The sequence below is a fragment of the Mustela nivalis genome, assembly GCF_964662115.1.
Source record: "Mustela nivalis genome assembly, contig: HAP1_SCAFFOLD_275, whole genome shotgun sequence".
Classification (NCBI taxonomy): domain Eukaryota; kingdom Metazoa; phylum Chordata; class Mammalia; order Carnivora; family Mustelidae; genus Mustela; species Mustela nivalis.
This window is the reverse complement of record NW_028136366.1, coordinates 1,003,533-1,031,485: the sequence shown is the minus strand read 5'-3', so window position 1 is coordinate 1,031,485 and position 27,953 is coordinate 1,003,533. Positions and strand designations below refer to the sequence as shown.

The 27,953-nt window shown below is 59.5% G+C and overlaps 1 protein-coding gene and 1 pseudogene across 2 annotated transcripts in view; one reads left to right on the top strand and one right to left on the bottom strand.

Moving 5' to 3' along the window:
* Positions 1-1,613: 1,613 nt before the first annotated feature.
* LOC309857042 (uncharacterized protein) lies at positions 1,614-4,235 on the bottom strand (the record flags this gene model as incomplete). The annotated part of the gene is made up of 3 exons (XM_082749930.1): positions 1,614-2,393; positions 2,806-3,925; positions 4,175-4,235. The coding sequence occupies 2 exons, from the start codon at positions 4,233-4,235 to the stop codon at positions 3,006-3,008; spliced, it is 981 nt and encodes a 326-aa protein (XP_082606056.1). The 3' UTR covers positions 1,614-2,393; positions 2,806-3,005.
* The window catches only part of LOC309857043 (extracellular serine/threonine protein kinase FAM20C-like), a 36,965-nt pseudogene continuing 12,394 nt past the window's right edge, over positions 3,383-27,953 (top strand). Inside the window, exons 1-5 of the transcript XR_014316693.1 lie at positions 3,383-4,841; positions 6,640-6,818; positions 14,997-15,075; positions 26,641-26,733; positions 27,442-27,557. The product of XR_014316693.1 is annotated as an extracellular serine/threonine protein kinase FAM20C-like (transcript). The remainder of the gene's footprint in view (positions 4,842-6,639; positions 6,819-14,996; positions 15,076-26,640; positions 26,734-27,441; positions 27,558-27,953) is intronic.

The following is a 27,953-nucleotide window of genomic DNA, read 5'->3' as shown; positions in this document are numbered from 1 at the left end:
AAAGAGTGTAATTTCCCTTCTGGTTTCTTTAATGACCCCCCAAATTATACATATGAGTTTTTATTTGTAGTCTTAATCTCCGGGTAGAAAAATTTTTAAAGCTTAGCTCTGGTTTCTGTGAAGCTGCGTTGTGTTCAACGAAGGGACCACAGGTCGTGTGTATCTGCGTTTCTCTGTCAGTGTGTCCATGCACACACACCGTGAACAGACGGTAGACATTTGCCTTTGCAGTTTCTTAACATTTTCCTTATGGTCAACAGATGGTCAGTTTTCATGGCTATTCCATGTATGCTAGAATATAAATCACGTATTTGAACAATCCAAAATCTCCAAAGTAAAGTCAAGCTTTTTTATGGTTTTATTTGTTCATTTTTGGCTTCTTGACCTGTTGCTTTAAATTAGAACAAAGAAGCTCTCTTTTCCAAAGACCCCTCAGGCGATGGCCTGGTGGCTGCGGAATGAATGAGCCAGAGGCCCCGCCTTGTCCCCCTGCTCCAAGCCACCCCAGGAGTGGCTCAAAGCTAGCACAGAGGACGCTGGTGTCAGCTCTCCGTCTCCTGCGGGGACATTTCTCCCGGTGGTGGGCCTTCCCTGTGTAAGTTCTGCTGCCCAGGCCCATGAGCCTGTCCCCCTGCCCACCAAGTCCAGTTCCACGTTGCCTGGTGCCAGTGGACAAGGGTTAGAACCACACACCCCATGACGCCTGGACACGGGTCCCAGGTGAATACCATGACCTTCTCCCTGCCGCCTGCCTGCCCCCAGCTCCCAGAATAGCCTGTGGCCAGGACTGGCCTGTGGTCAACAGCCCCAGAAGCCTCCCTGCTGGGTCCTGGATGAGTAATCCTTAGGAAAACATCAAGGGACTGAGACATGTCGGTGCCAGGACCTTGTGGGTGGGTCCCTCTGGGCCTCCCTCCTGGGCCCTTCTGGAATGTTCTCCAGCCATTTGGGCAGGAAAACCAGTCATCCTCCGCTGCTGAGCCTGCAGCTTCCAGGACAGTCTTTCCCCAGCAGCTCTGCTTTGTCACCTGTTACACCAACCCCAAAGTGTCCTTGTGGTGGGGGTCCCACATCACAGATGACCACTGTTCTGGTTCCCCCGTCCCTCACTCCACAGCCAGCACTGTGTATCTCCTACACTGGCACTCTTCCCTGGCCTCACCTCTGCTCTCCTAAAGGGGCCCTGTATTCAGGGCATCTCCTCGGCCAGCCCAGCTGGGGGCTTCGCACACCCAGGGGAGGTTCAGGGTGGGAGGCTCGCCTCCTTTGTGCTTTAACCAAGACCAAGGAGTGACTGGCAGACTTCTGGGTTATCCTAAGCACTTTAGAGCAAGCAGCATCTCCCCATGCTGCCTGTCCCCAGGGACCAGCCACAAAGAACCTGAAGGCCTTACATCTACATCCAGGCCCCAGGCTGCTTGCCCCCGCCCCTGGAAAACCCCTCCCTCCACAGTCCTCTGGGACACCATTCCCCTCCCTAGCAGATTGCCTCAGATGGCACCCTGGGGACCACACTCCCGCTGGGGCGTCATCAGAGAACCCAGGGGCCCTGAGTACCTGCTCTGCTCCAGGGAAGAGCTGTGAGCAAGGCATGTTGGGAGGCTCCTACATAGTGAGGCCCATGCATTTTAGGGGAGACCAGCCATAGACAAGAACAGAAGATGTTACTTTCAGGTAGTGGTGGATGTTGCTAGGAAAACAGAGTAGTGGGTCATTGAAACCATCTGGTCAGCAAGACAATGCCTCTTCAAGGTGATAGTTAACGTGAACCAAGAACTAGGCAAGGGAGCCATTCAGTGGTGAACAGAAGTCCAACTAACACCTCAGCTCTCTTAAGAATCCATGGGGGGGGGGTTGGGCATGAGACCCCGGGAGGCCCCCTACATGCTGTCCATGATTCATGGGGTCAGGCCTCCCCACGGCCACCCTGAGGCCACGTCCAGGGGAGGGCTGAGGGGGCCAGAGGCTGCAGAACCCCAAGGCCAAGGGACACACTGTGGGGCTCATGGCTCTGCTCTCCCAGTGTAAGGGGGAGGGGCTCTTTCACCAACCTCCGTCTCATCTTGGACATCACCTCCTTGGCCTGTCCAGGTAACCTTGCCCAAACTTACCTCTTCCGCACACAAATGGTGCAGTGTGGGAGGGAGGAGGAGCTCTTGCCAGGTCAGATCCGCCTTCCCTTCCGGCCCCCTCCCACCTCCAGCTCTACCTTCAGCTCCGGATGGGGCCCAGTGACCTTTCCACTTCATTCGAATGGCTTCAGAGATCTTCACTGCGCTGGCCAGCTGGGCTGGGACACCTCTCCGTCACCAGCATCTGGTGGGTGCCTACTGCATGCAGGGTAGGGACCGGGCCAGACACGGAGGGTCCATGAGTCCCAGGGGAGAAGCACCCTGAATGCAGGTAAGAGGAAACTGGCGTCCAGAGAGGGCAGCACAGCAAGTGGACAGGAAAGAGGGGCTCACTCCCATGCTTCCCCCCCCAACTCAGTCCTGCCAGAGAGGCTGAACATTGGCCAGGCCTCCAGGGCATGGGGCAAACAGATAGCCTGTTTGCTGGGCCGTGGATCTGTTTGGACTGCCTTCGCTGGCCAGGGTCACCTACCCTCCTCACCAGAACTTTAGACTGACATTCACATTAATATTCTCTACTGGGGGCTGGGGGCCCAGAAGAGGCCACGTAGAAGTGCCACGCCCCTAGGCCTGGGTGGCTGATTTTGGCACCTAGCCAAGCAAATGAGACACACACACACACACACACACACACAGAGGCCAGTGAGGTGCGGCCTCCGCAAACACCAGGTACCTCTCGGTGCCAAGCGAATCCTAGCGCGGGGGCGCCCGCGCCACCAGAGTCAAGGCGCAGGCGTGTCCCCTTGGTGGGGTGGGGCCCCAGCCTGGAGCAGGAGCCGCTCGGCATCCCCTCCGGATTTGCTGTTTGGGCGAAATACCGAGTTCCTCTCGTCTCTCCGGCGGCGCTGTGGCGGCCGGTCGTCCCCTCCTCCCCTAGGCCCGGTGCGGGGCGCGCAGGGGGCCTCCCGGGGTGGGGGGCACAAGGTCGCCTCCCGGCAGGGAGCTCATCCGGCAGCGCAGACGCCCAGCTGCTCCGGGGAGGGACTTGGCCTGGGCTCCGGCCCTCGGCTCATCTGGGGAGGAGCCCGGAGGCTGCAGCTGGCGGCGGCCGGCCCCAGGCGGGCGGAGGTCCCGCGCCCCGGGGCCTGGCCGGAGAGGCCCCCTCGACAGCGTCCGCGCGCGCTCCCCGTCCTGCGGGAGCCGGCTCGCCGCACCCGAGCCCTCCGGCCTTTGTCTCTTGGGTCTCTCCGTCTTCTCTCGGCCACCAAGGGAAGAAGGCGCCCTCTCTTTAGCCGGTCGGGAGCTGCAGAGGCAACGCGGGGCGCGGCCGAGGGGAGGAGAAAGGAGAGGGAGCGGAGTCGGCTCAGGCCTGGCGGTGACTCGCGGGGCTGCGTCTCCGCCAATCTGCGGGCGCTGACGCGGGGGGCGGCTCCGCGGCTCTCGGATATCTGCTGGCCGGGGCGCGGGGCGCCGAGAGGCTCGGCCGCGCGGGCACTGCGCTCCGGGGACGGAAGCTGCACCTGCCCGGGGACCTCCCCGGCCGTTCCGAGCGCCCCCCAGACCCGTGCCTACCACCTCCTTGTCCCCGCGGCTCTGCGCCCTGCTCCCCCTCCAGGTCCCAGCCTCCGGACCGCTGCGGGAGAGAAACGAGCCTTGCCCGAAGGAGCCGCCCCTTCTCCGCCTGGCCGGCCCGGCGCTTGGCGTGGCCCACGGAGCCGCGGAGGGGACTGCACCGCGCCATCTCCACCGCCACCCACAGGCCGCCGCGCCCTGGCCTAGATGGGCCGCCGCGTCAGGCCCCAGCGCGCCGGATGAGCGCAGAGACCCCAAGCCGGCCGCTGAGTGCGCGGTGCCTCACCCGGCTGCGCACCCAGCTCCGTGGACCAGGGCCTCTGGGCCCGGCCGCTGAGGGCGCGGCCACTCCGAAGAGACGAGAGGGTACGGCCAGAGATGGCCGGGCGAGCGGACTCTTTGGCGGTGGGCGCCCTACACGTGGTGTGGGCGGGGGGACAACCCTGGAGCTGGTAGCTGTCCGACGCCAGATGGACCTTGACCTGTGCCTCGGCACTGCGTTCGTGCCAAGCCGAGGCTAGCTGGGGCACCGGTGGAGCGCGCTCTGGGAGGGCGCCCGGAGTCCCAGGCCGCGCTCTCCGGCGCGGCCATGAAGATGATCCTGGTGCGCAGGTTCCGCGTGCTCATCCTGATGGTGTTCCTGGTGGCCTGCGCGCTGCACATCGTGCTGGACTTGCTGCCCAAACTGGAGCGGCGCGCCGTGCGGCCCTCGGGGGAGCCCGGCTGCTCGTGCGCGCAACCCGCGGTCGAGGCGGCGGCGCCTGCCTGGGCCAAGGCGCGGGGCCGCCCGGGGGAGCCCCCTGCCGCCTCCTCCGCAGCCGGCGACTCGGGCTGGCCCAACAAACACACGCTGCGGATCCTGCAGGACTTCAGCTCCGACCCTTCCTCCAATCTCACATCCCACTCGCTGGAGAAACTGCCCGCGGCAGCCGAACCCGCCGAAAGCGCCTTGCAGGGGCAGAATTCCGGCGGTCCCCGGCCCCGCGATCCCGCGCACCGGCCGCTGCTCCGAGACCCCGGACTCCGTCGGTCGGCGCCGCCCCCTGGCCCCAGCGGGGACAGCTCTCTCCTGGCCCGGCTGTTTGAACACCCACTCTACCAGGTGCCGGTTCCACCGCTAACGGAGGACGACGTCCTCTTCAATGTGAACAGCGACATCAGGTTCAACCCCAAGGCTGCCGCGGAGAATCCTGACTGGTGAGTGAGGCGGAGGGCAGCTCAGGGTGGGTGCTGGCAGGCCCCACACCGTCAAGGAGCTGTTAATCTGTGCTCGCCTTCCCAGGAAATGGCCTTGCACATCCCAGGCCTCGTTTAAAGAGGCCCAGGGGCTCAGGAACCGGCAGGAACCCCCCTGGCAGAGTGCTCAACCCCCACCCCAGCACCCCTCTCCAGCAAGGGAGGTTTGTGGAGCAGGAGAGCATGCTGCCTCTTGCTCAGGGCAGTGCCTTTGTCTCCAGAACGACTGCCTCCTTGAGAAGGGCTGCTGGGTGGTTTGGGAGCTGCTCCCTGTGGAGTCCAGGGAGGGTCGGTGCTGACTCTGCGGGAGGGCAGGGTGGCCTGCAGGGTCCCTGCGGGGTCCTGGCTCCCGAAACTAAGTCAGGCAGTGCATGCACAAGCTAGCAAGGGAGTGAATGGGAGGGCCTGTCCCTAACCTTACCCTGGGGAGGTGCTGGCGCCAAGCTTTCAGATGCTCGGGGACATTACTCTGGTGGACACGTCAGGAGAGTCTGCAGAAGCCTAATGAGTCTTGTAAGCTGGTGGCTGAGAACAAAATTAGCAGAGGGGCGTGCTGGCCCCAGTGAGGCATAACAAAAGGGTTCTCCCAACCAGGGTGCCCAAAGCAGCTGCCCTTGGAACCCTGCCAGCTGTGTTGGGTGACATCTTCATAAAAGGGGAGAAGCATCCTCAGGAGCATCTCTTTAAACTGTCCTGGCTTAAACCCTTCCCCCTGGCCCTCCTCAGCCACACAGACCAGCATGAGCCCATGCTGCAGCCCGGAGTGAAATATTAACTAGCAGCAAGGCCAGAACAGGTAGATATCACCCCTGCTATGCAGGGGGAAGGCCGTCGCATAAAAATCCTTTCTACCCTGAAATTTGACCAGGCCCAGGCTTTTCCATCTAAATACACCAAAGTGTTTGGTGGCCTCTGAGCTTTGTGTGCTGGCCAGGTTCAAGGAAATGCTCAGAAACTTGAGAATCAGAGCAGTGGCCCAGGCTCAGGGCTCCTCACAGGAGAGACAGAGCCCAGGACTGGGGGTCCAGGATGTGGCCCCTGTGGGAGAGGACTTGGGGCCAGAAGGATCTCGTCTGCAGGTGGGTTGGAGCTAAGACAAGTTCCACTTTCCGTTTGGCTCAGCAGCAAATAGGCTTTGTCTTCCCCCAGAGGGGCCCGTTGCCTCCAGAGATGTCAGGGCCATGTGGGCGGCAGGTCCTGACTTCGGGTCTCAGCTGGAGCGAGTGCCTACCTCTTTCCTCGCTCCCCACCCAAGACTGCTCTCGTTAAAATCAAATTTAGCTTCTTGCATCATTTCTCCCTTTGGTTGTTGGAAGCAAAACAGAGCGCCCGGGGAAGGTTTCTGACAGGCGGGGTGTGTCTCCGGCGTGCACACGGTTCGTGGTCAAAGATGGCTCGCTCATCTGTCCCCCGAAGAGCTGACAGCCTCTCAGACCCCAAGCTGACATCACACTTGTTGGGCTGTTTCGTAACCCCAGGGCAGACGCGGTAGGGCCTGGCACGGACGCTCTGGGCTCGGTCTTGATTTTAGTTATAGCTGTCTGGACGTCTCCTGACGGTAAGTGAGAATTACAGTTTAGATATGTTATTAATTAGTAGAACAACAGCTGCAGAAAAAGTAGGGACGTTCGCAAGGTCCTGTTTGGGCAGAGGCATCTGTGAACACATCAACGTTTGTCTGGATCCACAGTTAGAACCTTGGCTTTGGAACGACTCCATTCTTTCCCCGCTGATTCTGGGTCCTCTGCATGTCCTGTAGGCCACGTGAAGGCACTGAAAATGAAGACTTCTTGCCCACGGGGGAGGCGGCTGTGGACTCCTACCCCAACTGGCTCAAGTTCCACATCGGCATTAACCGGTATGAACTCTACTCCAGGCATAACCCAGCCATCGAAGCTCTCCTGCGCGACCTCGGTGCTCAGAAGATAACCAGTGTGGGTAGGTGCCCTCCCCGAGCTTCCCGAGGGCGTCAGGGTGCTGGGGGCTGGCTGTCCTTTGCAGGGCAGCTGGGGAGCCATTGCACCTTGATGGAATGTTATCTCTGGAGTGACCAAAACGGGCAGTCTTCTAGAGGGACACGCCTGCAGGGCCTCAAAGGGAGGGGAGGGACACCCTCGATGCTGTCCGGGTGGTCCAGGGGCTACCGCTGCCCTCGCTAGGTCAGTGAGGGAGGGACAGATGCCGCACAGCCCTTCCTGCTATGTTCTGCTTATCCACCCGAGGAGAGGCACTTTCCGGAGGACAGGTCTCCCCGCTCCTGGGGTGAAAAGGGGGCTTGTGTCCCTGGAGGCCGGGGCCACTCCCTCAGCACAGCAGGGAGACAGGGCAGAGCTCCACCAGCCACTCCTTCAACTTCCTGAGCACTGGCAGGGATCAGGGCTCAGCTCTGTCTCAGGCAGAGGCCTGTTCACTTTAGTAATTCAGAGGCCACATTGCTGAGCACTTTGAGATCTGCTGAACTGGACAGAAAAAAGGCATCCAATTACTGATTTCAGGGAAATGTGTCCCCAGTGGTTTCAGAGCGTGGAGGTTCGGTGCCATTGTTCCTGGGCCTGTAGGCGATTGCCTGTGAAGGTCCGCATTAGTCACCGGTGGCTTGAGGAGGCAGTGAGGGACGGGCTGTGGAAAGAACAGTCCTGGGGGCTTTGCAGGGAGCTGGCCTAGGGACACACAGCCAGGAGTGGGGTGGACGGAGGCCAGCCGGGGTAACGTGAGGGTAGATCCTGTCCCCTCCCAATGTGTAGAGCGGGCAGTCAGACTCCATCTCCTTGGTATTCCTCTAAACAACACTGATGCCGCACGGGTCCCCGTGTCCTGGGGCTTCGTCCACTCGCTGAGACAGGGGAGTGCAGCTGGCAAGTGGGTTTTCCAGACGTCTCTCAGCACTATTTTTGGCTCTTTCTGCCCAGTACTGAGCTGTCTCTGGGGCACCTGCCTGGCTATGTGGCTTCTGTCTAGCGCGTGATCGCCCCCCTTCGTGAAGGGGAGTGCGCAGGAATAAGCCGGGGTATCCTTTCTTAGCTGATGCACAGGAGGGGTCTGAGCATCTCCCCAGAGCCCAGGCATCCCCGGCCCTCCCCGTGTGAAGACCAGACTCCCTCCTGCCCTCCCTGCAGATGCCACAGCCTTCTGGGGGTGCTGGGAAGCAGTCTGTGTGCACGACAGAGATTGTCCCATGGACAGGCACGGCCGGGGTGCCCCCCTTCACTCCTGAGAGTAGACAGGGCCATTAGAGAAGTATCCAGGGACTTGACCGACTCGTTCACCCGTTCAGCAGCTTTCCTCGGACACCCCTGGCCTTGGAGACCCCTTTCTGGGTAGTGGGTACGAGCATGAATGAGCCTCAGTAAGACGTCTCTGCTGACCTGAGAGGCCCGGGCAGGGGGACAGGAAACAGAGACGCGGTAAGGAAGACTAAATGCCTTGAACACGATTCACGTGGCTCTGGGAGAGGTATGGAGCCCCTTGTCTAAGAAAAGACGTCTGACCGGGGCTTAAACAAAGTGTAGGCGTTAGTCATGCAAGGCAGCAGGGCGGGGCTGGGCTTTCTGGGAAAACAAGAGCAATGTTTGAAACTTTAGAAATGGTTTTCAGGGAAGTACAATGTTACAAGATCCCGCTCCACAGCTGTCCGTGGCTCCCCTCTCTGCCTCGGTTTCCCTATCTGTCAAGTGGGCTTGTGGCTGCTCGGGTACCTTGCATTTGTTCTGATAAGACGGTGCCCGTGACCAAGCTTATAAGTAGTAACTAGATCTTTGCACCCTGTGCATGCCGGGTCCCCACTCAAGGGCAGGGTCTGGGGTGGACACGGGGCTGCGGGGATTCCCAAACGTGGCCAAGTTCACCGTAGCGCTCAGGGAACAAACAACCTGCAGCTGTTTGGAAGGTGAAAACAGAGCCCAAAGAGCATCCCTGCCAGTAGGTGTCGGTGTGCGGGGAGGGTGGAGGGTTTCGGGGGCAGGCCAGGGCCTCCTTAACCGCAGCAGCCTGTGCGGACGAGCCTGTGGAAGCCTTTACCCCGCTCTCCCTGCTGTTTCGGTGAGCTCCCCAATGAGTTTGCGCTTGTGAAAAGGCCTGGTCCACAGGGAGCAGCAGGGGAGGGGCCGGCCCTGGGCTGGGCTGCCGGCATCTCTTCGCGATGCATGCTTTCCAGGCTGTGTCTGCCTCCGCGTCCAGTCGGATGTTTGACCCAAGCCCCAGCTGGAGACAGCAGCCCCTAATGGGCCCTTGGCTTAGCAGAGCTGGCCGGGCCAGTTTGGAAAGGGAGGCCCTGCTCCCAGCTCAGGTCTCTGTCCCCTTACCGTCTAGCTTCAGTGGTCCCTAGGAGGGGCGAGCCCAGAAACACCGTTGGGACTGGGAACGGCGCCTGCAAGTTTTCCAGAGCTTCCTGCGGGAAGAGTCCCGCTCACTCTCCCTATTCAGAGCCACTGGATCCGCGTGGCGAAGCCCGTGTGTCCTCTGGTACAGCAGCCGCTGCGGGCAGGTTTATTTATAGCCGGGCTCCTGGCTGCTCTGTAATGGCCGTTCACTGCCTTTAAACAGGCTCGGGACGTTATCTACCTCTGTTCAGTCTGAGATCAGGCACGCGGCGCCTTCGGCTCCGGCCGGGCATCATTAAGTAGCTCTCGTGCACAATTACGGGTGCAAAGGATGAATGACACAATTAACTGCTTTGTAGCAGGGATTGCTGGAAAGGGAAAAGAAGTCACACCGACTCGGAGAGGACTCAGACGGCCTCTGGCTGAGAGATGCCACCGCTGTTCCCCCCGGGTTGGGACACAGCTGTGGCAGGGCCTGAACAAAGGAGCTGTGGTCCCCAGGACCCGAGTCCTGGGCGCTCACCCATCTAGCTAGCATCCAGGACTGACGGTCACAAGCTCCCGGGGACAGCGACTGCGGCTGGGGCAGCCCAGGGCGGGCAGCTGCCTGAGGGCCTGGGTGCCGCCCTAACTGGTTAGAGGCCGGCTCCTCAGGAGGGCAGTTCCAGCCCCAGAGAGCTCACAGTCCCCCTCCCACCCTGGGTGGTGGCAGTGGGTCCCAGTCTCCAGGTCCTGGCTCTCCCGCATGGAGGGGCGGGGGCGACAACTGAAAATGCTCAGTTTGCCGGAGGCACTAGGTCCTCTGGGAGGAAGGACACAGACCACCCCAGACCGACGGGAGGGAAGACTGCAGGCAAGGCAGGCGGAAGGTGGCAAATAGCTGGGCGCCTCCTCAGTTTTCCCTGCAACCGTCTAGTCCAAGATCAAGAACAAAAGCCCAGTCAAGGGCCCTGGGCACCTGCTTTCTCCATCTCCAGCAGACAACAGCTGGGCTCTGCTGGGTGTGTTCCCATGGTGTTCCTTCTAGCTCCAGGGAGGGTGCCGGATGCCTGCTGGGGCAGTGCCCTCTTTCCTCCCTTAAGTCAGTTTAATTATCATGATAAAAGTGAGTGGCCACACAGCAGTCTTGAGAGGGGCGGGAGCGGGGGCAGTGCAGTTACTGCTCCAGCATCCTGGGCGTGCATGCGAGGGACTGACGTCTGGTGGAGGCCTGACAAGGTCTCACAGCAGGCCGAGCAGGAGGACCCCAGCCCTCAGAGTCTCCTCCAGTCCCTGGCTCGTAGCAACCCCCTCAAGGCCAGCCCCGGGGTGTCTCCTGATGATGGACAGATAGACACACACTGTGCTGCTCTCTGAGGGCCCATGTCTCTCAAGGCCCAGGGGCAGGAGAAGGGGCTCTGCATGGTACCCAGGGCTCTAGAACACTGTGATCGGGGGGAGGCGTCTGGGGTGGGCAAGGAAGACCATGGCTGACCTAAGGGCTCCTGGCATCTCATCCCCCAGATCTGAGCCATCCTGGGCCTTGAGACAAGGCAGGGCTGGGAAAAAATTCAGACCACTTGCCTGGCCATGATCCCTGAGGACAGGCATGGCTCACACTTCTCAGAGGAGGTGACAGAAGCCCCCACGGGTGGCCTGGCAGTGCTTTACACGTGGGCGTGTTTGCGTGGGCCACCAGTCTCTTAAGCAGATTTCTTTCCTTTAAAAGAGGTGGCTCACCAAAACATGGGTTGGGGGTTCCTGTTAGAAATGGGGAGCCTGGCGATGCTGATCCTGGCTTCCACGGGAAACCAGTTGCTGAGTGATTCAAGTGACTTGTCCCTTCCAGCACCGAGGTGTGCAACGCGGGATGAACTAAGGACAGAGCCCAGCGTCCCGTGTCTCCCAGCGCTCACGCCTCCTTGGTGTGGTGCCATCAAGTTCCCCGGCTGGGATGGCACCCCTTTTCCTTTTGGGTCTGTCTCTCTTCTCCTGGGGCTGCTCTTGGTGCTTGGTTTACTCGACCCTTCCTAGGAGGACCCTAAGAAATGCAGTTCCCATTCTGGGTCTTCTGAGGGGAGCTGTGTTCTGGGGAAAGACAGCAAACTCTCCGGTGTCCAGATGTCTTAGTGCTCGTGGCATACAAATATGCAAACATTAGCATATTAGTTCTGTTAGTGTGTGTGAGCGTGTATAACTACTGGTGCATGTCATTAATGATCGGTAGTCCGTGCTAATTGATACCATATATGAACGCGTAGCTGGCAGATATGGCTCTGGAGGGACAGCAGGAAAGACAGAGCTGACATCCGTGGTCTGGATGGTGGGATGTGCCTGCAGGAGGCAAGCAGGGGAGGGGAGAGCGTATATGACAGGTGCCCTCCATGGGGTTTGAGGGAACCAGACCCCCAGTTAGGTGCCCCTCGTGGGTGCTGGTGATTTGAGGACAGTGAGGCCCAGATTTGGGTGGGGCCGTGGAGATGGAGAGAAGTTGGCTAATGGGGCTTGTTTGGGGTGAGTGTCTTCTGGGGACGTGGCCACTGGAGGCCTTAGTGCGTCCACGAGCCCACAGTGGGCTCACTGCTCAGTCAGGTGCCCCCCAGGGCGGAGGTTAGCCATGTTTCAACAGGCCTCTGTCCCCTGAGAAACATGGAGACCCAACCAGGTGAGGGAACATCCACCAGCTCTCACACGGGACCCCTGCTGCACACCTGGCTTCTCCCAGAAGTTGGCCTCCGCTTCCACGGCCTCTCTCCGACACGGGTGCAGGCCAGATTTCTCAAGTCTGACTTCAGGAAGAAACCCCAAACTCACACCCTCCTTCTCAAGGGCTGGTTAGGGTCCATGCTCTGCCACCGGGGCCCTTGGCCCTAACCCTCTCCCCAGGCCCATTGGTGACAGCAGAGCCAGGACATTCACCCCAAGCACAGACCTGTGGGAGCATCTGCCTCCCACCCATCCCAGAGGAACACTTGGCCTTTGCCATGACTGCTGGCCATTTGCATGTGGGCTTTGCCCGTACCTGATTTCCAGATGTCTCCAAGTTGTCAACCCCAGCTTGGCAGAGTGAATAGTGGCCCCGAGTGGGAAGGCACATGTCCCCAGACAAGAGAAAGGTGGTGTCCAGGGCCACTAGCAAAAGCCTGGCCTTTGCAGATGCTAAGGCCCATTAATTTCTAGTTACTTGCTTGGTCCGTGGAGAGGAACTGGTAATGCAGCAGAAAACACAGGTCAGCAGGGCACTCAGATCTGCTTCCAGAACAAGAATGACTCAACCGACCAGATTTGCATAATAATTTATTATTCAAGAAAACCAGGATTGCAGGCCCTGGAGAGAGCTGATGTGCTGTCCCCGACAGCACATGTGTGACCCCAGTTATTACATGGAAATGGGGACATCGAATGGGGCTTAATCAGGCCACTAATTTTCTTAATGATCACTTCTGTTTTCATCTTATTAAAAAACGTAATAAATGTTCATTATTGAAATTTAGAAAGCACAGATAAGGGAAAAAAGGAAATTAGAACCCTCTGTGGTTCTGCCCGTAGGGGGTGAGCACTGGGCTGGGGCTGGGGCTTCTTAATTGGGCATCCAGATTTTCTCACGTGCTTGCATACACACCTTCCAGAAAAGGCAGCTCACACAGCACACACGCTTCCTAAGCTGCTCTGCTTAATGATAAGATAAGGAGCAGTTTGCCACATCGTTCGAGAGTCTCTGGTACCGTTATGAGGACTACGTAGCATTCCCTCCGTGGGATTCCCCGTGCATTGTACTTCTCCGTGGGATCCCCCCCTCCCAAGGGCTGCACCTTTTTACCTTATTTCCAGTGTTCTGGAGCAAAGTGGAATTTGTCGGGGGGTGGAGGTTGTTTTCTGAGGCTGCAAGAGCCTCCCACAGACCCAAGTCACATACTGGTCTAGGGCACCGGTGCCCTCAGCTCCACCTGCTGGACCCCGAGACCAGGGCGCGTCCGAGGCAGCCAGGCTCTCCCGGCCACAGACGTTGCAGAGGAAGGAATGAGCAAGTGGCTGGGTCGGGAGCCCAGGAGTGGGGCTGGGCCTTGGCCCTCCCAGAGGCCACGAGAGCCACCCAAGATGCTCAGGGAGCTCAGGACGCCTGGTCCTCCTTTGCAGTCCCGTGACAGTCTTGAACAGGCCATGGGCCCTGCCCCATACCCCATTCTAGATGCTTCACGAGCATTACCCGCTTGCTGGCGGTAGCAGCCGCTCGAGGCAAATGTGATGGTCCCCCTACCCCAACTCCGCTTGGTCCAGCTGCGTATGGTCGACCTGTAGAACTGACAGATTAAGTCATGCATTATCCTTACGTGTCTTGACATTCACCACGGCGCCATGAAGGGGGCCAAGCAGGCACCGAGCAGGCACCCACCCCCATGTGGCTCCCGCAGCATGGCGCCCCTCATTCATCGCTACTCACCTGGCCTCAATCTTCACTTCCATGCACGTTCCTCCCCATCCGTCACTGCTCTGGCTGGAGTCCACCTAGGTTCCTCTCTTCCCTCCACACCCCACACCTACCCCCACATGGTTCCTTGGACCCCCTGGTATTTCTTTAGTTTTTCCATTTCCCCCATCTCTGCCATCCAAGCCACCGGTGTCCACTCTGGCTGCCTTAGCCTCCTTCCCCCGGCTTCCACCTTCCATCCTCGCAGCCAGCCCCCTCTGTGGTGGGGGACGGCATGGGCCTGGTTCCTGGCCGTTCTGCTGCCCAGCGCCGACCACTCCCTCCCTGTGGAAAGGACCCACTTCCTTCCTACCCACTGGGCTGGGTGGACCTCAGGACCTTCCTTCAGGCTGTGATTGTGCCTGGTTCCCTCCTTCTTCAAATCCTGTGTGTTCGGGCCAGTCTCTGTCCTCGCTGAGAGCGGCGTAAGTGTCACCTCCCCAGAGAGGCCTTTCCGAGGGCCCCTCAAGCCTGCTGCCCTCTTGCACAGAAGCCTGAGGTCATCTCCATGTTTACACTTTACAGTCTGTCCTGCCACACGGGCGCAGACTCTGGTGGGGATACCTTGCCTGTCCCTTGTTCCTCTGGCAACAGTGGCACAGCTGGTGCCTGGCATGGAGGCAACAGGCCGTGTGGCCCATTTCCCATGGTCTGGAGCCCTCACCATGTGGAGGTGCGGCAGGCGAGCCAGCTCGGCTCCTGAGGGGGCCACAGTCCAGGCCCAACCTCTCACCCCACGGTTCATGGAAACCCTTGAGTGTGCTCCTTCCTTCAGCTCCATCAGCATAAAGGAGAGCCACAGTCTGGGGGGAAGAGCAGACATTTTCAGAATTCTTTAGCCTCTGAGCTGGCGTGGCAGGTGAGAAGCCACCATGATGCTTTTGGAGTCCTCCATCCCCCATAGCATCCATGTGGAGCCCCCTGTGATGAGTGGGGCCTTCGGTCTCCTCAGACTAACCCCACTCAGGCTTCCTGTAGAACCCCAGAAACTCAGACGGGGCAAGCAGTGGTGTGGGGTGGGGCAGGTGGGTGAGTAGGTCATGCAGGTGTCTGGGCAGGGGGGTGTTGCCGGTGGGCGCATGTACGTGGCCAGCCTTCCCAGAAGCTGCCCTCTGGCCGTGGCTCAGACCATCTGAGAGATTCTGCCCCAGCATCTGATGTCAGGTGGGAGTGTGTATCCGCATTATTGCAGGAAACCCCAAACTTTCCAGGCAGTATGGGGGCCCTCAGCCACACCCAGAGGTCCAGGTGGGGCTGTGGGACCAGGGTGGGAGCTGGTCTCACTTGCCCACAGAGGGGGGAGTCTGCACGCAGCACGTGACCCCGTGTCTCTTTCCCTCTCCCTTGCAGCCATGAAGTCGGGGGGCACGCAGCTCAAACTCATCATGACATTCCAGAATTATGGGCAGGCGCTGTTCAAACCCATGAAGTAAGTGCTGGGGACCAGTTGGGACGGGGGTGCCTGGTGCCGGGACGGGTCTGTGCTGGAGGGAGCAGCACCAGGTTTCTGGCGGAAAATGCAGCGTTTCCTCCCAGGGGTGTTGTGGGCTGAACTGTGGGGGACTGCTCTGGGCTTTCTCCCCATCGAGGCAAGTGAGCAACCCAGGGGTCCGGCCCCCCAGCCCCTCCTCTCCCTGGTGTCCCCAGTCCTCCCTCTCCCAGCCCTCATCAGATCATTCCTACCCCGGTGAGCTTTAGTGTTGTAAACAAGGAACCGAAACACAGACACCAAAGAATGCTCCTAAAGAAGGTGACTTTGGCCTCTCCTGCATGGCTCAGGGATCAGGCGACTTTTTCTATAAAAGGCCCGCTGATAGGTATTTTAAGTCTTGTAGGCCATATGGTCTGTGTCTCAGCTCCTTGGGTCTGCTCTCCAAGCCCAGAAGCAGCCAAACAATGGCTGTCAGTAAAGCTTTATTTATAAAACTCGCAGGAGCTGGATTGACCACCGCCCCCCCACCGACTGTAGTTTCCTGTTGCATAAAGTAAAGACCATGCTACCAAAATAATTAAGGCCTTCAGTGGCACATGAAAATCTGTTCCTGGTGGAGGAGTATTTGAAAGCCAGGCTACCTCAAGAAAATTCACGAGGAACATCCATGTTCTTCTTCTTCCTTTTTTTTTTTTTTAAAGATTTTATTTATTTATTTGACAGAGAGGTTACAAGTAGAGAGAGAGAGAGAGAGAGAGAGAAACAGGCTCCCTACTGAGCAGAGAGCTTGATGTGAGGCTCGATCCCAGGACCCTGAGATGATGACCTGAGCCGAAGGCAGAGGCTTAACCCACTGAGCCACCCAGGCACCCAGCATCCACGTTCTTGATGACCATCCTGATGATGCCAGGGCTCGGGTATCCCATTGGGGCCCAGGTTGCTCCACCATCTCCTGGGAGGGCCAACAAAGCCATTTGTGTGCTGGCTAGAGGGAGTTCATTGCATTTAAAGTGTGGGTTGCACCCTCAAGTGCCCACAAGGACCATGCAAGTTGTGTGAGCCTGCTGGCAGGGGGGAGGGGGCCGGCAATCTGCCAGGCACGGACTCCACCGGAAGGGGCAGCTGCCTGTGTTCACCAGATCCTGACCATCTGTCCTAATATGCAATTTTCAGGATAAGCTCTCTTTTCATAATAATGGCTCTCTTTTTCTGCTTAACTTTCAAATTTCAAAAATGGTGGTAACTAATTGAGAAGCATCCCAAATGCCTTGGAGGCCACACAGAATACAACTGCTAGTTGGTAACTTGTGACCGAAGGTATGATCTTGGGTCCAGGGTGTTTCTGGGACTCTTGCTCCCTTTCCTTGGGACCGACGTCCTGCCAGGGTCTTCCCTGAGGATCCTGCCTGGGATTGGGGCTGCCTGGAGTCTGGAGCAGGTGGGGTGAGAACATCATTCACACAGGCGAAAGGAAGGACAGCAGGACAGGTTGGAAGCCCAGGACTGTGGGAATCTGAGGCAGATGCCCGACGCCAGGGTGTGGTGAAGCCACCCCTGCTACTATCAGGGGTCCGTGAGCACAAGCACCTCCTTCCCCTTGTCCATGCAGAAAGGGAGGTTCCCATCTCCTCCAGGAGAATTAGTAGAGAAAAAGGAGCTGCGATGGGCTTGGCGGTTGCAGGAAGACGGCTGGATGCAGGAGTGTGGTCAACCAGCTCTCCTCAGGAGAGATGATTAGGGCGGGTCCACACAACTGGAGGGTATGCAACCTAGGGCTGGGTGTGGGTTCCTCGTGGAATATTCTGGAAGGAAACAAGGCCTGGGACGGGCATGGGCTCTTCGTAGAACTTTCCAGCTTCCTTGGGCTTCTTCGTGGTTTTGGCCCCACTGTTGAGGGGAGACCGTTGGGAGGCTGCGGCCTCTCACAGGGAGGCTGAGGCAGGAGGGCTGCTTCTGGGTTGCTTGATGCTCACATCCCCCCCGTGGGATGACCTGTGTGGGCTACCATTACCAGCAGTACTGGTAACGCTGCCGAGAGAGCAGCAGGGGCAGTGTTCACAGGTCGCGGCAGCAGTTTCCAACAGGCCCCGCAGAGGCCGGTGCACCCCGTGTCTTCATGACTGGCCTTGGTTCTTGTTGTAAGCGTCATACCTCCAGATTCTTGTGGAACAGGTGTGCTTTCCAGGGCTGAGGGCATGTGAGTGTGTTACACAGCGTCTCCCAGCCCCATGACGACTCTACCAGGGCCTCCCCACTCTTCTAGGCCTTTCTGTGGCCCTCACTCTCAAAGTTTCTCTGGTGTGCATGTGCCACGGGTGTGGTGAGCACTGATGGGGGGAGTGGCCATGCCCCCTTTGCTGCCACAGAGCCCCACAGAGGCTGCTGCAGCTCCAGCAACATGGGTCAGATCCAGAGAGTCTGGGTGGATGAACGTATGCCAGAGGATCTGAATACGATGAGCGTGTTTTACTAAAGAGACAGACCCCCCCACACCCACACGGGGCCAGAATTAGCAGGAAATACTCAGTGGGCCTCATGGCTGAAAGGTCATGCTAAAGTAGCTGCCAGGGACAGGCCTCTCTCTCTCCCCTTCTAGAACATCTGCCAGCCGAAAACCTGATATTAAACAGCTTAATATATCTCCTTGATGGCAAGGTGGTTGTTTTCTGCTGTGTGAGTGATGGGAAAATTACCCAGGATGGAAAGGCTAATTTTTGCTTCTGTGCCTTCATTTGGTGAGTCAGGGATCTGCTGTGTTCAGGAGGAAAAGGGAAAGCGTTCACCTTGTCTGGTGCTTTGCCTCCCCAAGGTTATCCCTGGAAATGGGAACCAGGGCCCCTAGGATATCGGACCCTGGTCCCAGGAACCTGGGTTAGCCTGAATGTAGCCTTGTGTGTCCTTGTAAGAGGGGAGCAGGGATTTGTCCCAACACCCGCAGCTGGCCAGCTCCTGCCTCAGCCTGTGAGTGGGGCCAAGTCTGTCCTTTAGAGTAGATAGTCAATGGTCAGAGCATTCCAGGGATAACAGTTACATGCAAAGGGCCTGGGGCACCAAAACAGGCTCCCTCAAGTTCTGCCGACTCTCATCACAATGGACAGATGGTAGAAGTGGGACTTGGGTGGCAGCAGGTGGGGGGGAAATCGTGATCCTAGGTGCGTTGGGGTGCCGTGGGGTGCCCTCAGGGCGAGCAGGAGTGACGTGAGCCACGTTGTTCCTGGTGATCAGGGAGGAGACACTGGTGGGTCGTGCTTGTGGACATGCCCTGGATGGGATCCCCTTAGGCAGGAGGTCCGGGGGGTTGGGGATCACCCAAGCAGCCACACTAGGTCCTCATCTGGGGAGGGTGTTGGTGGGGAGCCCTGGTGAGCAGGGGGCCCGGCACAAGGGAGCCGTGGCTGCCTGCTGTGTGTGCCAGCACGGACACACGTGTTGCCCGCTGAGGGTGCTTGCCCGGACACCTGCAGATGGGCTTCCTGGGAGCTCCTCCCGAGCGTTCCCTTCTCTCTGCTTCTGTCCTGCAGGGTTTGGCGGGCAGAGCTGTTCCCTGATACACACAAAGTTTAGGTGTGGCCCTCCTCTGTCTGGGCCTCAGTTTCCCATCTGCAGGGAACTCAGGGGGCCCCTAGCTCTGCCTAAGATGCCCGAAACAGCTGTGTGACAGCTGTCTGTGCCCCGAGCAGTCCCCCAGGGGCCCCTTCCCCAGAGTCCGACCTGGCAGTTGGCTGTCGCTTCTGTTCTGGCTCTGCGTTTGCCTGGTCTCAGTCCCCGTGCTTGCCGTGTGGCACCCACTGACCGGGCCAGCGTTCAGCAGCCCCCCACCCCTCCCAGGACTGCACGCCTCCTTCCCACTCCGTCAGCCCAGAGGTGTGGTAGTGGCAGCGGCAGCAGCAAGGGGAAGGACCACGGGTCCTTGCTGCTCCCCGAGGCATCTCCCCTGAGCCGCCTCCCCTGCCACGCTGCTCCAAGGGGGCTGGGGGCGCACCTGCTTCCGGCCAGCCTGGAGAGGGCACGCAGGGCTTGCCGACCCCTCTCCACCAGCTGTTCTCAGGCGTCAGTGGAGAGAATGGGGCCCAGCCCACACTCCACGCAGCCTCCCACATCAGAGCCTTTCTGGGGCGCCATGGGGCTGATTCAGGCCCGTGGACCCGAGTGCACAGCCTGAACCAGGCCTCCCGCTTGCAGGCTGAGACCTCTCTGACTGGCTGGGATCTGGGGGGGGGACGGGGACACTTCGCAGGCTGTCATGAAGGTGGAGGGAGTGACTCCGCACACACAGCTTAGATCATAGTAGGAGCTGGATACGGTTGGCTTTGCCTCCCCCGCAGGCTTCGGTAAAAAGCTGCCAATTTCCTCTATTTTTAACCAAGCCCAAGCTTTCTGTTTTCCCACAACTTAAAGAACACTGAGATGTTAATAGTGACGGGGGGAACTGGGCGGGGGTGGGGAGCCTGCTTGTAAAGGAGGAAGGGAGGGGTTCTGCTGTGTTGAGGACAAACTTGAGCGTGGAAGTCACAGCTGTTGGGAGCCAGGACCTTTCTGGGGCCCGGGGGACTGTTCCTGCAGCCAGACCTCCAAGCCTGCACACAGCTTCCCCAAGTCCCCAAGAAGCTGGGCACCTGACTGGCTCTGAGTCCCTGGGGCTGTCCCAGTACCCAGAGCTGGAGCCGTGTCTGACCTTGGGAGGGGGAATCCCTTAAGAAAGAACCCAGCACTGGCCATTTCTACCTGTGTGATTCTGCACCTGCCTTTTCCCCTTGGCTGACCTCAGACTTCCTTGTCATTAAAATGGGGACAGGGATGGGAGGGGGGGGGACTCGCCTGCTACTTACTGGATTCCACCTCTCTTTGGCTTCTGGGAAAAGAGAGGCACCTTCTCCCCAAATGTTCTGCGTCAGTTCCTCAAAGTCTCAGAAATATCGCGGGGATGGCATGACCAAATCTGAGGAAACGGACCGGATTTCATAACTGTTCCAAGATTGCTAAATCCCATGTCCTTCCTGCTGCTTCAGGGCTGCCAACGGCTCCATATCAGTTCCCTGTGCTTCTGCGGCAGGTTACTGCAAATGCAGGGGTGTGAAGCCACCTGAACCGTCCTCCCGCAGGCTCGGAGGTCAGAAATCTCAACGGGATCTGTCAGCTGTGTTCCTTCTGGAGGCTCCGGGAGATCATGTGTTTCATTGCAAAGGAAGGCCTTAGGCAGCCTCTTGAAGCTGGAGGAGGGGAGGAAACAGCGTGTCTCCCAGAGCCTCTCTTCAAAGCCACCGCTGTGGCCTCTTCAGCCATGAGACCTCCCTCTGCTTCCTTCTTATAAGAACCCTCCAGATGACATTACCCACCCTCCACCCCAGACAGTACAGGATCGTCTCCCCATCTCTAGATCCCAGACATAATTCCATCTGCAAAATTCCTTCTGCCCTTTAAGGAAATTCAGACCAGAGATTTCCTGGGAGAGTCCAACATAGCAGTCATTCTCACTTAAGTATAAAAATGCATGATCAGCTTTATGGTGCTTCCTTCCCAGCAAAGGGATGAAGTTTGGGTGTGGTCAGCTCTGGAGACGGGGAGAGAAGGAATGTGGAAGTCTTGGAGGCCCCCAAAACTGGCCCTGAGCAGCTCCTTGACAGGTTTAGCAGGCCTGGCATAGGATGCTCTGAGTACCCCTGGGGGCTGCCTCCACTGCCTGCTTTCTCGTGGCCTGTGCGACCCAGTACGCTTGTCTGCCTGGGTGGAGGTGTGAGGTTTTAGGAACTTCCTAGAGAGCAGGACTGAGACCTTCCCGGGATCCAGGCCTCCGGAATTCACCAGGCTCTGCCCGTCTTTCCACCCTGACCCTCCATCACTGCTGCCAAGGCTTTTCCCTGAAACCGTGCGCTTGGCTGTGGTTTGTGCCTGATTCCTTAGCCACTGTTTTCCGAGGAAAGTGAGTGTACACTTTTCCATTTCCCCGCTGCTCAGGCCTGCCCAGGGCTGGGGCGGGGCGGGGTGGGGGGTTCACTCTGACCTCAGCAGCTGTCGGGGTGGTGGGTGGCTCCCAGGTTCTGACTGCTCTGTGTATGGGGGCAGTGACCTGCAGGAGGGTGACCAGACGGGGAGGCTTCTCCTGCCCCTGGGCCCGTTGGAGAGGCTGCCGCCCGCCCCCCAGCCCTCTCAGTCCGCAGGAAAGGACGGCGACTTGCTGGCTCTGTGCTCCCAGGTACCCAGTGTTCTAGGAAACGCTCGTCCTCAGCCCGGTCTCCCCACCCCTCGCCAGGGCAGGCACATGCTCTGGGTGCCTAGCCAACCCCGGGGTGTCTGATAGCATCTTCTTTCCACATTTCCATGCCCCACACTCCAGGAAGAAGCCCGGTGCCCCAGGCAGGCCACGCCCTTCATCTGCCCTGCACCGAGGCTGGCTTCCTCCACGACACCTGGAGGAAGGAGAGGCTGCCCGGTAACTGGGTTCAGCTGAGTGCAGTCTCCCGCCCGTGCAGCGAGCTCAGTACTTTTCCAAAGGGTTTTCCCTAAAAGGCCAGTCGGCCGCAGCCCCTTCAGCTCTCCAGCACCACCCGGGATGTGGCAGGAAGCGGGCGGACCTCGCCACCGAGGGCACCATGTCCCATCTCCTCCTGGTCCCCACTCCACACAGATGCCCCCATGCTGTCCCCTGCTCCGTGGCCCAGGCCAGAGAAGAGTCCCCGTGCCCCCTGCCCCCAGCTCTCAGATCCCCCGAGTTCTCCTCTCTGGCTGGTCGGGGCTCCCTGCAGGAGTCCTGCTGATGGCCCATGTCTCGGCACCCGAACATGCAGGTGGCAACCAGCTGGGTGGATCCTGCGCGCCTCCTTCTGTCGCCGGGGGTGCAGAGCTGGCAGATTTCCACTCCCCTTGTTGATCTGGGCATGGACACGCAGCAGGAAGACCAGCAGGGAGCCAGCCTCGTCCTCCCTGAGCACCCCACCTGCCCGTCCTGGGCCTCTTCTGGCCATTGTTCCTACTTCAAGCTCCCCCGTGTGTGGGAGTCCTGACCACTCTGAGGACAGGAGCGGGGTCTGCTGGCCACGCCCAGAGCACAGAACCCCCTCCCAGGCTGGGGAAGCTGAGGGTCGGGGCTGAGCACAGTCCCTCAGCACCCCCGGTGGCCTTGGGGAGCCGGGTCTGCATGGGGCTGACCTAGCCCTTTGCTCCGGCCCACAGGCACCGTGTTTGCAACAAGCAAGCGGGAGGCCCACACTGGAGCCCACCCTCCCCTTCAGGTGTCTCCTGAGTTCCCTGCTCCATCCTTACCAGCACTGATTAAGCGGGGCCCCTGCCCAAGTTGCTCACAGCCTGAAGGAGCCTTAAAGCCACTCACAGGCATGTCACACATCTGGAGACGCGCCCAAAGAACACAGAGGCCCCGGGAGCACCTCAGAGCCTCTAGGAGGGGAGACGAGCACTTCATCTCCACTTCTCCACCCTTCCGGGTCGTTCTGGGGAGGGGCATTGGGAAGCTAAGACGGCCAAGCCGAGGCCTGTGTGTGGCCTCAGGGCAGAAGACAGAGCTGCTCCTGGTGTGAACAGCTGGAACGCAGAGGTTGCTGGAAAGCCCTGAGGTGGGAGACGTGAGGGCACCAGAAACTATTCTGGAACCTGGTCACAGAGCCTCTGGGCTTGGCTCTTCCCGGAGCGGCAGGGCCCAGAGCCACCTGCTTTCCAGGTGTGTGACCTGATCGGAGTCGGGGGCTGGCGTGAGGGAAAAGGAAGCAAAAGCCAGAGTTGGCAAATAGAAGTGCTTCCTCTTTAGCCTCACAGCTAACGCCACTGCACGTGGTGCTGGTGGTGGTGATGAAGGTAGAAACTGAAGACGTGCGGGTGGGAGAGCTCGGGGCCGCAGACCGATTTGTGTCCATTCCCTGTTCTTCCTCTACCTGTTCCTTTGTTTATCGTCCGCCTGTTCTGAAGCAGGCACGCGGCTCGGCCCTCCTGCCCCAGGCCCTGCAGACCGTAATCTAAGGTAGCAGTGCCCTGTTCTTCCGCAGAAGGCCCCGGGCTGCCCGGGAAAGCCCGCGGGGCTGAGGCCGATCTTGGGGAGCATGGGGGAAGCAAGCCCAGGCGCAGAGCCCCGCACAGGCAAAGGTGCAGAGATGGAGAAGTCCTGAGTGCTGGGTCTGGGAGAGGTTTGTTGATGCTGGAGGCGGCAGGGGTGAGGAGAGAGGAGGGCAGAGCCGAGGAGGGGGCCAGGAGGTGTCTGGTGGCAATAGTCGGTGTAGGGAGTAGGCACCAAGGAGATGGGGAGATGAGACGTGTGTTGGGGTGAGCCTGGCCAGCACCCTGGGGCTGCCTGCTTCCCCCACCCCCGCCCCCTCGGGGCTACTTCCTCTGCTTCCCTCCTGCACGGGCCCTCGGCAGGCTGATCTGGCTAGGAGGCCGTGGGACTGAGCATTCAGGAGCCGAGGTCCGGCCACGGAGTGTGCAGTGGGGCTGCCCCCAAAGGCCTGCCTGCCTCTAGGCCAGGAGTGGGGCAGGGGGCGGGGGGATGGGCCAGTCCCGTTCCTCCAGCTTGAGCCTGGAGTCTCTTCCCCCACAAGGAAATGAAAAGATTGCTTCCCGCCCCCAGAGGCTTCTTCATGGGAGGCTGGCTCTGCCAGAGAAAAGGCAGTGGACAGGGTCCTAGTTCTCTCTGAGACCCTTCTGACAGCCTGAGCCGGTGAGGGGGCCCGCACGTGTGTGTGCACATGTGTGCACATGTGCACATGTGGTCTGCAGCAGGCCCCACCCACAGTGACCCTCAGCGTCATCACTAAGCCCGCCGCTCCCTGGGTCTCGGTGGCCCACCTACGAGGACAAGGCTTTGGGGGCCCTACCGGTGTGTGCCCGACTGGGCCTGAGGACCCTAGTTACTAGTGTGTGTGTCCCCACGCTGACGGCTGGCAGTGGACCTCTGCCTACAGAGCCCCAAGAAGCAGCTGTTCCCACTCCCCCATTCGGGTATAGAGCTGGGCCTGGGGACACGCCTCTTCTGTGGGGCAGCTGGGGGAGAGGGGATGTGGATGCGCGGTGCCCTGTGGGGCCACACAGGCACAGGTAGGGAGAGGCCTCTGAAAGGACAGAACTATTCCAGAGGGCCTTCCTGGAGGCAGTGGCCACAGGTGGCCTTCTGACTGAGAAGGTGGAGGGAGGGATGTCCAACCTGCAGAGCAGGCAGAGCCACATCAGGCCAGGGACCCCCGGGGTCAAGTGCATGCGCATGGCCCTGGAGAGGTGAAGCAGAGAGACAGGCCAGCAGAGAAGGATCTGGGCCCAGTGTCCTACTCAGGTGATGACAGACACACACAGAGGGACAGAGGCACTAGAGAGGCCTCATCCACTCGAGCTGCCTGCCCGGGACAACGGCCAGAGCCAGGCCGGCCTCTTTGTGTTCAGTCAGAACGGAGCACACACTCGGGCACCTTTCGAGTCCCTTGTGGCCACATGTGGACTGGTGAGATGGAGAACATGCCCATCCCCATGGAACGTGCTTGGACAGTGCTGGGCAGGGGCCAGGGACAGAGGCCGCATCAAGAAGCAGGCTCAGCCCCACAGGACAGTACCCGCAAGGTGGGGAGGTCCACGAGGATCGCTGAGCCCACAAAGTGGGGAGGTCTGTGCTGCCCAGCAAGGCCAGCCGCAGGGCCTGAGTGGGCATCATTCAAGTCCCCATCTTGCGGGCTGCATCCCATGTGAGGCCCTTGGCCCTTGGTTGTCCCCATCCTGTGTTTGCAGAGCAGGGAGGATCCCTGGCATTTGGTAAATCCTTACCAGCTCGAGGCTGAGCTGTATCCATGGCCCAGCCTAGAAAGTGCCTCCTGTGGACACTGCCCCCACAAGTGCAGGCGGGGGCACAGAACACACCTGGATTTTGTGCCAGGAGCGTTTTTGCCCTGACACGATTTTGCACATCCCCGGATTGCTGAGGTCCAGCACTGGTTGTCGTCCCTGCTGCTCGGGTGTCTGCTAAGTACCTGTGTTTACAGAATGATAGTCCCCCTTCCAGAGAGCCCTGTCCGGTGGCCAGGGCAGAGGGCTACGTGTTAATCCTGGGGGAGGGGCTGTCTGCAGCTCACTGTGGGGCACAGATGTCAGACTCAAGGGGGTCCTAGAGTTCATTTGTCTCCTGAGGGGGAGACCTGGAGGCAGGGAGGTCGTGGGTCGTGCCAGGGCTGCACACAGAGCCAGCCTGAGGAGACTCGGCTGTGCTCACCGCCCCCCACCCGCAACGTGCTACAGAGGCGTGGGGCAGCGGCTGGGACCGGGCTCTGGGTTTGTGGTGGGCCATCATGGACTGGAGCACAGCGTTGCTCTAGACAGAGCCTTCCTGTCTGCTTGCCAGTCCAGGAGGGTCCAGGATGAGCCTGGACATCTTTGCTGTGGCATCAGAAAAAGTAGTATGAAAGCGTTTGCCTTTGAGCAGGAGCCAGAAATGGGGCCAACCAGCAGTTCTCGCAAGTTCAGTGTGATAATGTGGTTCGAACAAAATGGGTTACTGTAGTCAGTATATAGCTGCAGGCCTTGTCAAGGTCTTTACAGTGCTACTGGGCACTGTTGAGGCCCCAGAAGGTGCTCCAGTATGCATGTTACCCAAACTCCAACCTCTCTGAGGACTTATTTTGTGCTACAAGTCCCTGGGCAGGTGAGACACACAGTTGGGAATGCTGACTTATCCACTGGGAGACACGAGGGAAAGATGGTTCCAGGAAGGTAGAACAGTCGAGCAAAGGCAGTGGGTGTGGGAGAGCAGGAGACAGCAGGTGGTGCTCCCTCAAGCTCAGGGGAAGGGGAAGGGGCAGGGGCAGAGGGAGCTGACTGCAGTCCTAACCAGCCGGGGCCCTGATGGAACTTTGGAAAATGGATCACCTCCTGTAGGGCTCAGAAGTGGCCCCAAGAGAGCCTCCCTCGCACCCTCGCAGGGGGGGCTGTCTGGGCAGGTGGACTGCTGGATGGCTGAGAGTGGGCTGAGGGAGCCTCTGTGCAGCCTGAACCTGGCCCCCAGCTCACGCCCCAGGAAAGTCCCCTCATTCTGTGTGAGGTGGTTCCTGGCTGCCCCAGCTCCCTGGGTTCGGGAGCCAGGGGCTGCCTTCAGCCTCTGCCTTCCTGGAGAGCCTGCATCTGGCTGGCGGTGGAGACCTGGTGGGTGGGGGGCTGCACAGTGTTCAGTAGCCTGCTCCTTCCTAAGGGAAAGCCTGGCCGGAAGAGTTGGCCCATCCCCATCCCGGGGTCCAAATACTTCCTCGCTGGCTGATTTCAAGCTGGTGTGGGGGACACGCATCCCCTCCCTCTATGCTGTTGGCACCTGCAGAGGCGACAGGTGTCAGCGGCCCCAAGAGCACTCAGTAGGGTGTCGTAAAGTAAGCGGGAAGTGATGAGGTTTCAACGTTTATTGCTTTTTTAGGCTGACTTTCGTAGTTGTGTGTTTATACAGATTGGTCTTCAAGGATGACTTGGATAGCGGGCTCACAGCACTCTTGGAAGCATGACAGCCTGTTTTCGCTGGCGGCACAAGCCACCAGAACCCGCCTGCTGGAGGGTTTTGACAGTGATCAACCTTTTGTTTCGTCCGGTTTTCTCTAGGCAAACGAGGGAGCAGGAGACGCCCCCTGACTTCTTTTATTTCTCAGACTATGAGAGGCACAACGCGGAGATCGCTGCCTTCCACCTGGACAGGTGAGTCCTCCCGCCTGCGTCCTGGGTCTGAGCACCATACGTGGTGGGGGGGGTGTCCCCCCAACACCCGGCCGGGAAGGTCCTGTCATTACCCCATTGTGCAGAGTAGAAACTGAGGCAGGCCGTGCTGGTAACCATTGCCCTGCAGCGCAGAGGTGGGTCTGTCCTGTGATGGCCTAACCCAGAGAGTCATGCTGCGTACCCCACACCAAGGACGGTGCCGGGCGGGAGAGGACCCAGAGCAGCTGGTGACCTGGGCGGGCATGGCCCACCAGGGAGAGGGGGGAGGAGTACGAGTTCTGGTAGTTTTAAGGCAGGGTGTTTCGGGATGTCAGCCCTGGGGCCACGTGAGACCAGGGGACACGAGTCTCACACCCGCTCCCCCACCACCCGTCACCCGTCTCCTAGGACAGCCCTACCAAGCCACATGTGAATGCCCTTTCGGGGTCCACACCGCCTCTCACTGCTGGGGAGCTCGGCAGGGGGTGGTGAGTGGCCGTGTCGTGAGCCTCTCAGCAGCCCCCCTGCCTGCCCAGAGCTGTGCACCCTCCAGGGGCAGTCATGGGCCTGGCTCCAGGGTCAGTTCCTGGAGTCCAGGGGATGAGGGACCCCACCTTGGAACGCAGAGAAAGGGGTTTTCATTCCTCACCAGCCCAGAGCTGGCCGGGGCACGGAGGTGAGACCCTCTCCCCATCCCTTTCCTGCCAGGATCCTGGACTTCCGCCGGGTCCCGCCCGTGGCCGGCAGGATGGTCAACATGACGAAGGAGATCCGGGATGTGACGAGGGACAAGAAGCTGTGGAGGACCTTCTTCATCTCCCCAGGTAAGCTGCCCCTCGCCAGGCTTCCCACACACGTCACCACGAGCCTGCTTCCCTTTCCAAGATGGAGGAGAGAAACTGGGAAGAACTCTTGTGTGACCAAGCCCTCATCCTGACCCTGAGCGTGGTGCATCCCCTGGGGGCTGGGCCACGCCACAGGACCCCGGGCTGCGTCGCCACTCCATGTCAGCCATTTCTGCAGGTTCTAGTGCACGCTTTCTGGGGATGTTGCTCAGTGTTCAGAAGTTAAGATAAAACATGACCATGTCCCCACACTCACCCCCGGGTTACCTGTCACCAGCGTCCTTCCACATGAGACGGCTGCTCTCCGGCTCTGTCTTGGACTAGTTCAGAGGCTCACTGAGGGACTGGTGTAGGGCCGGCAGAAAGGGCCGGCCT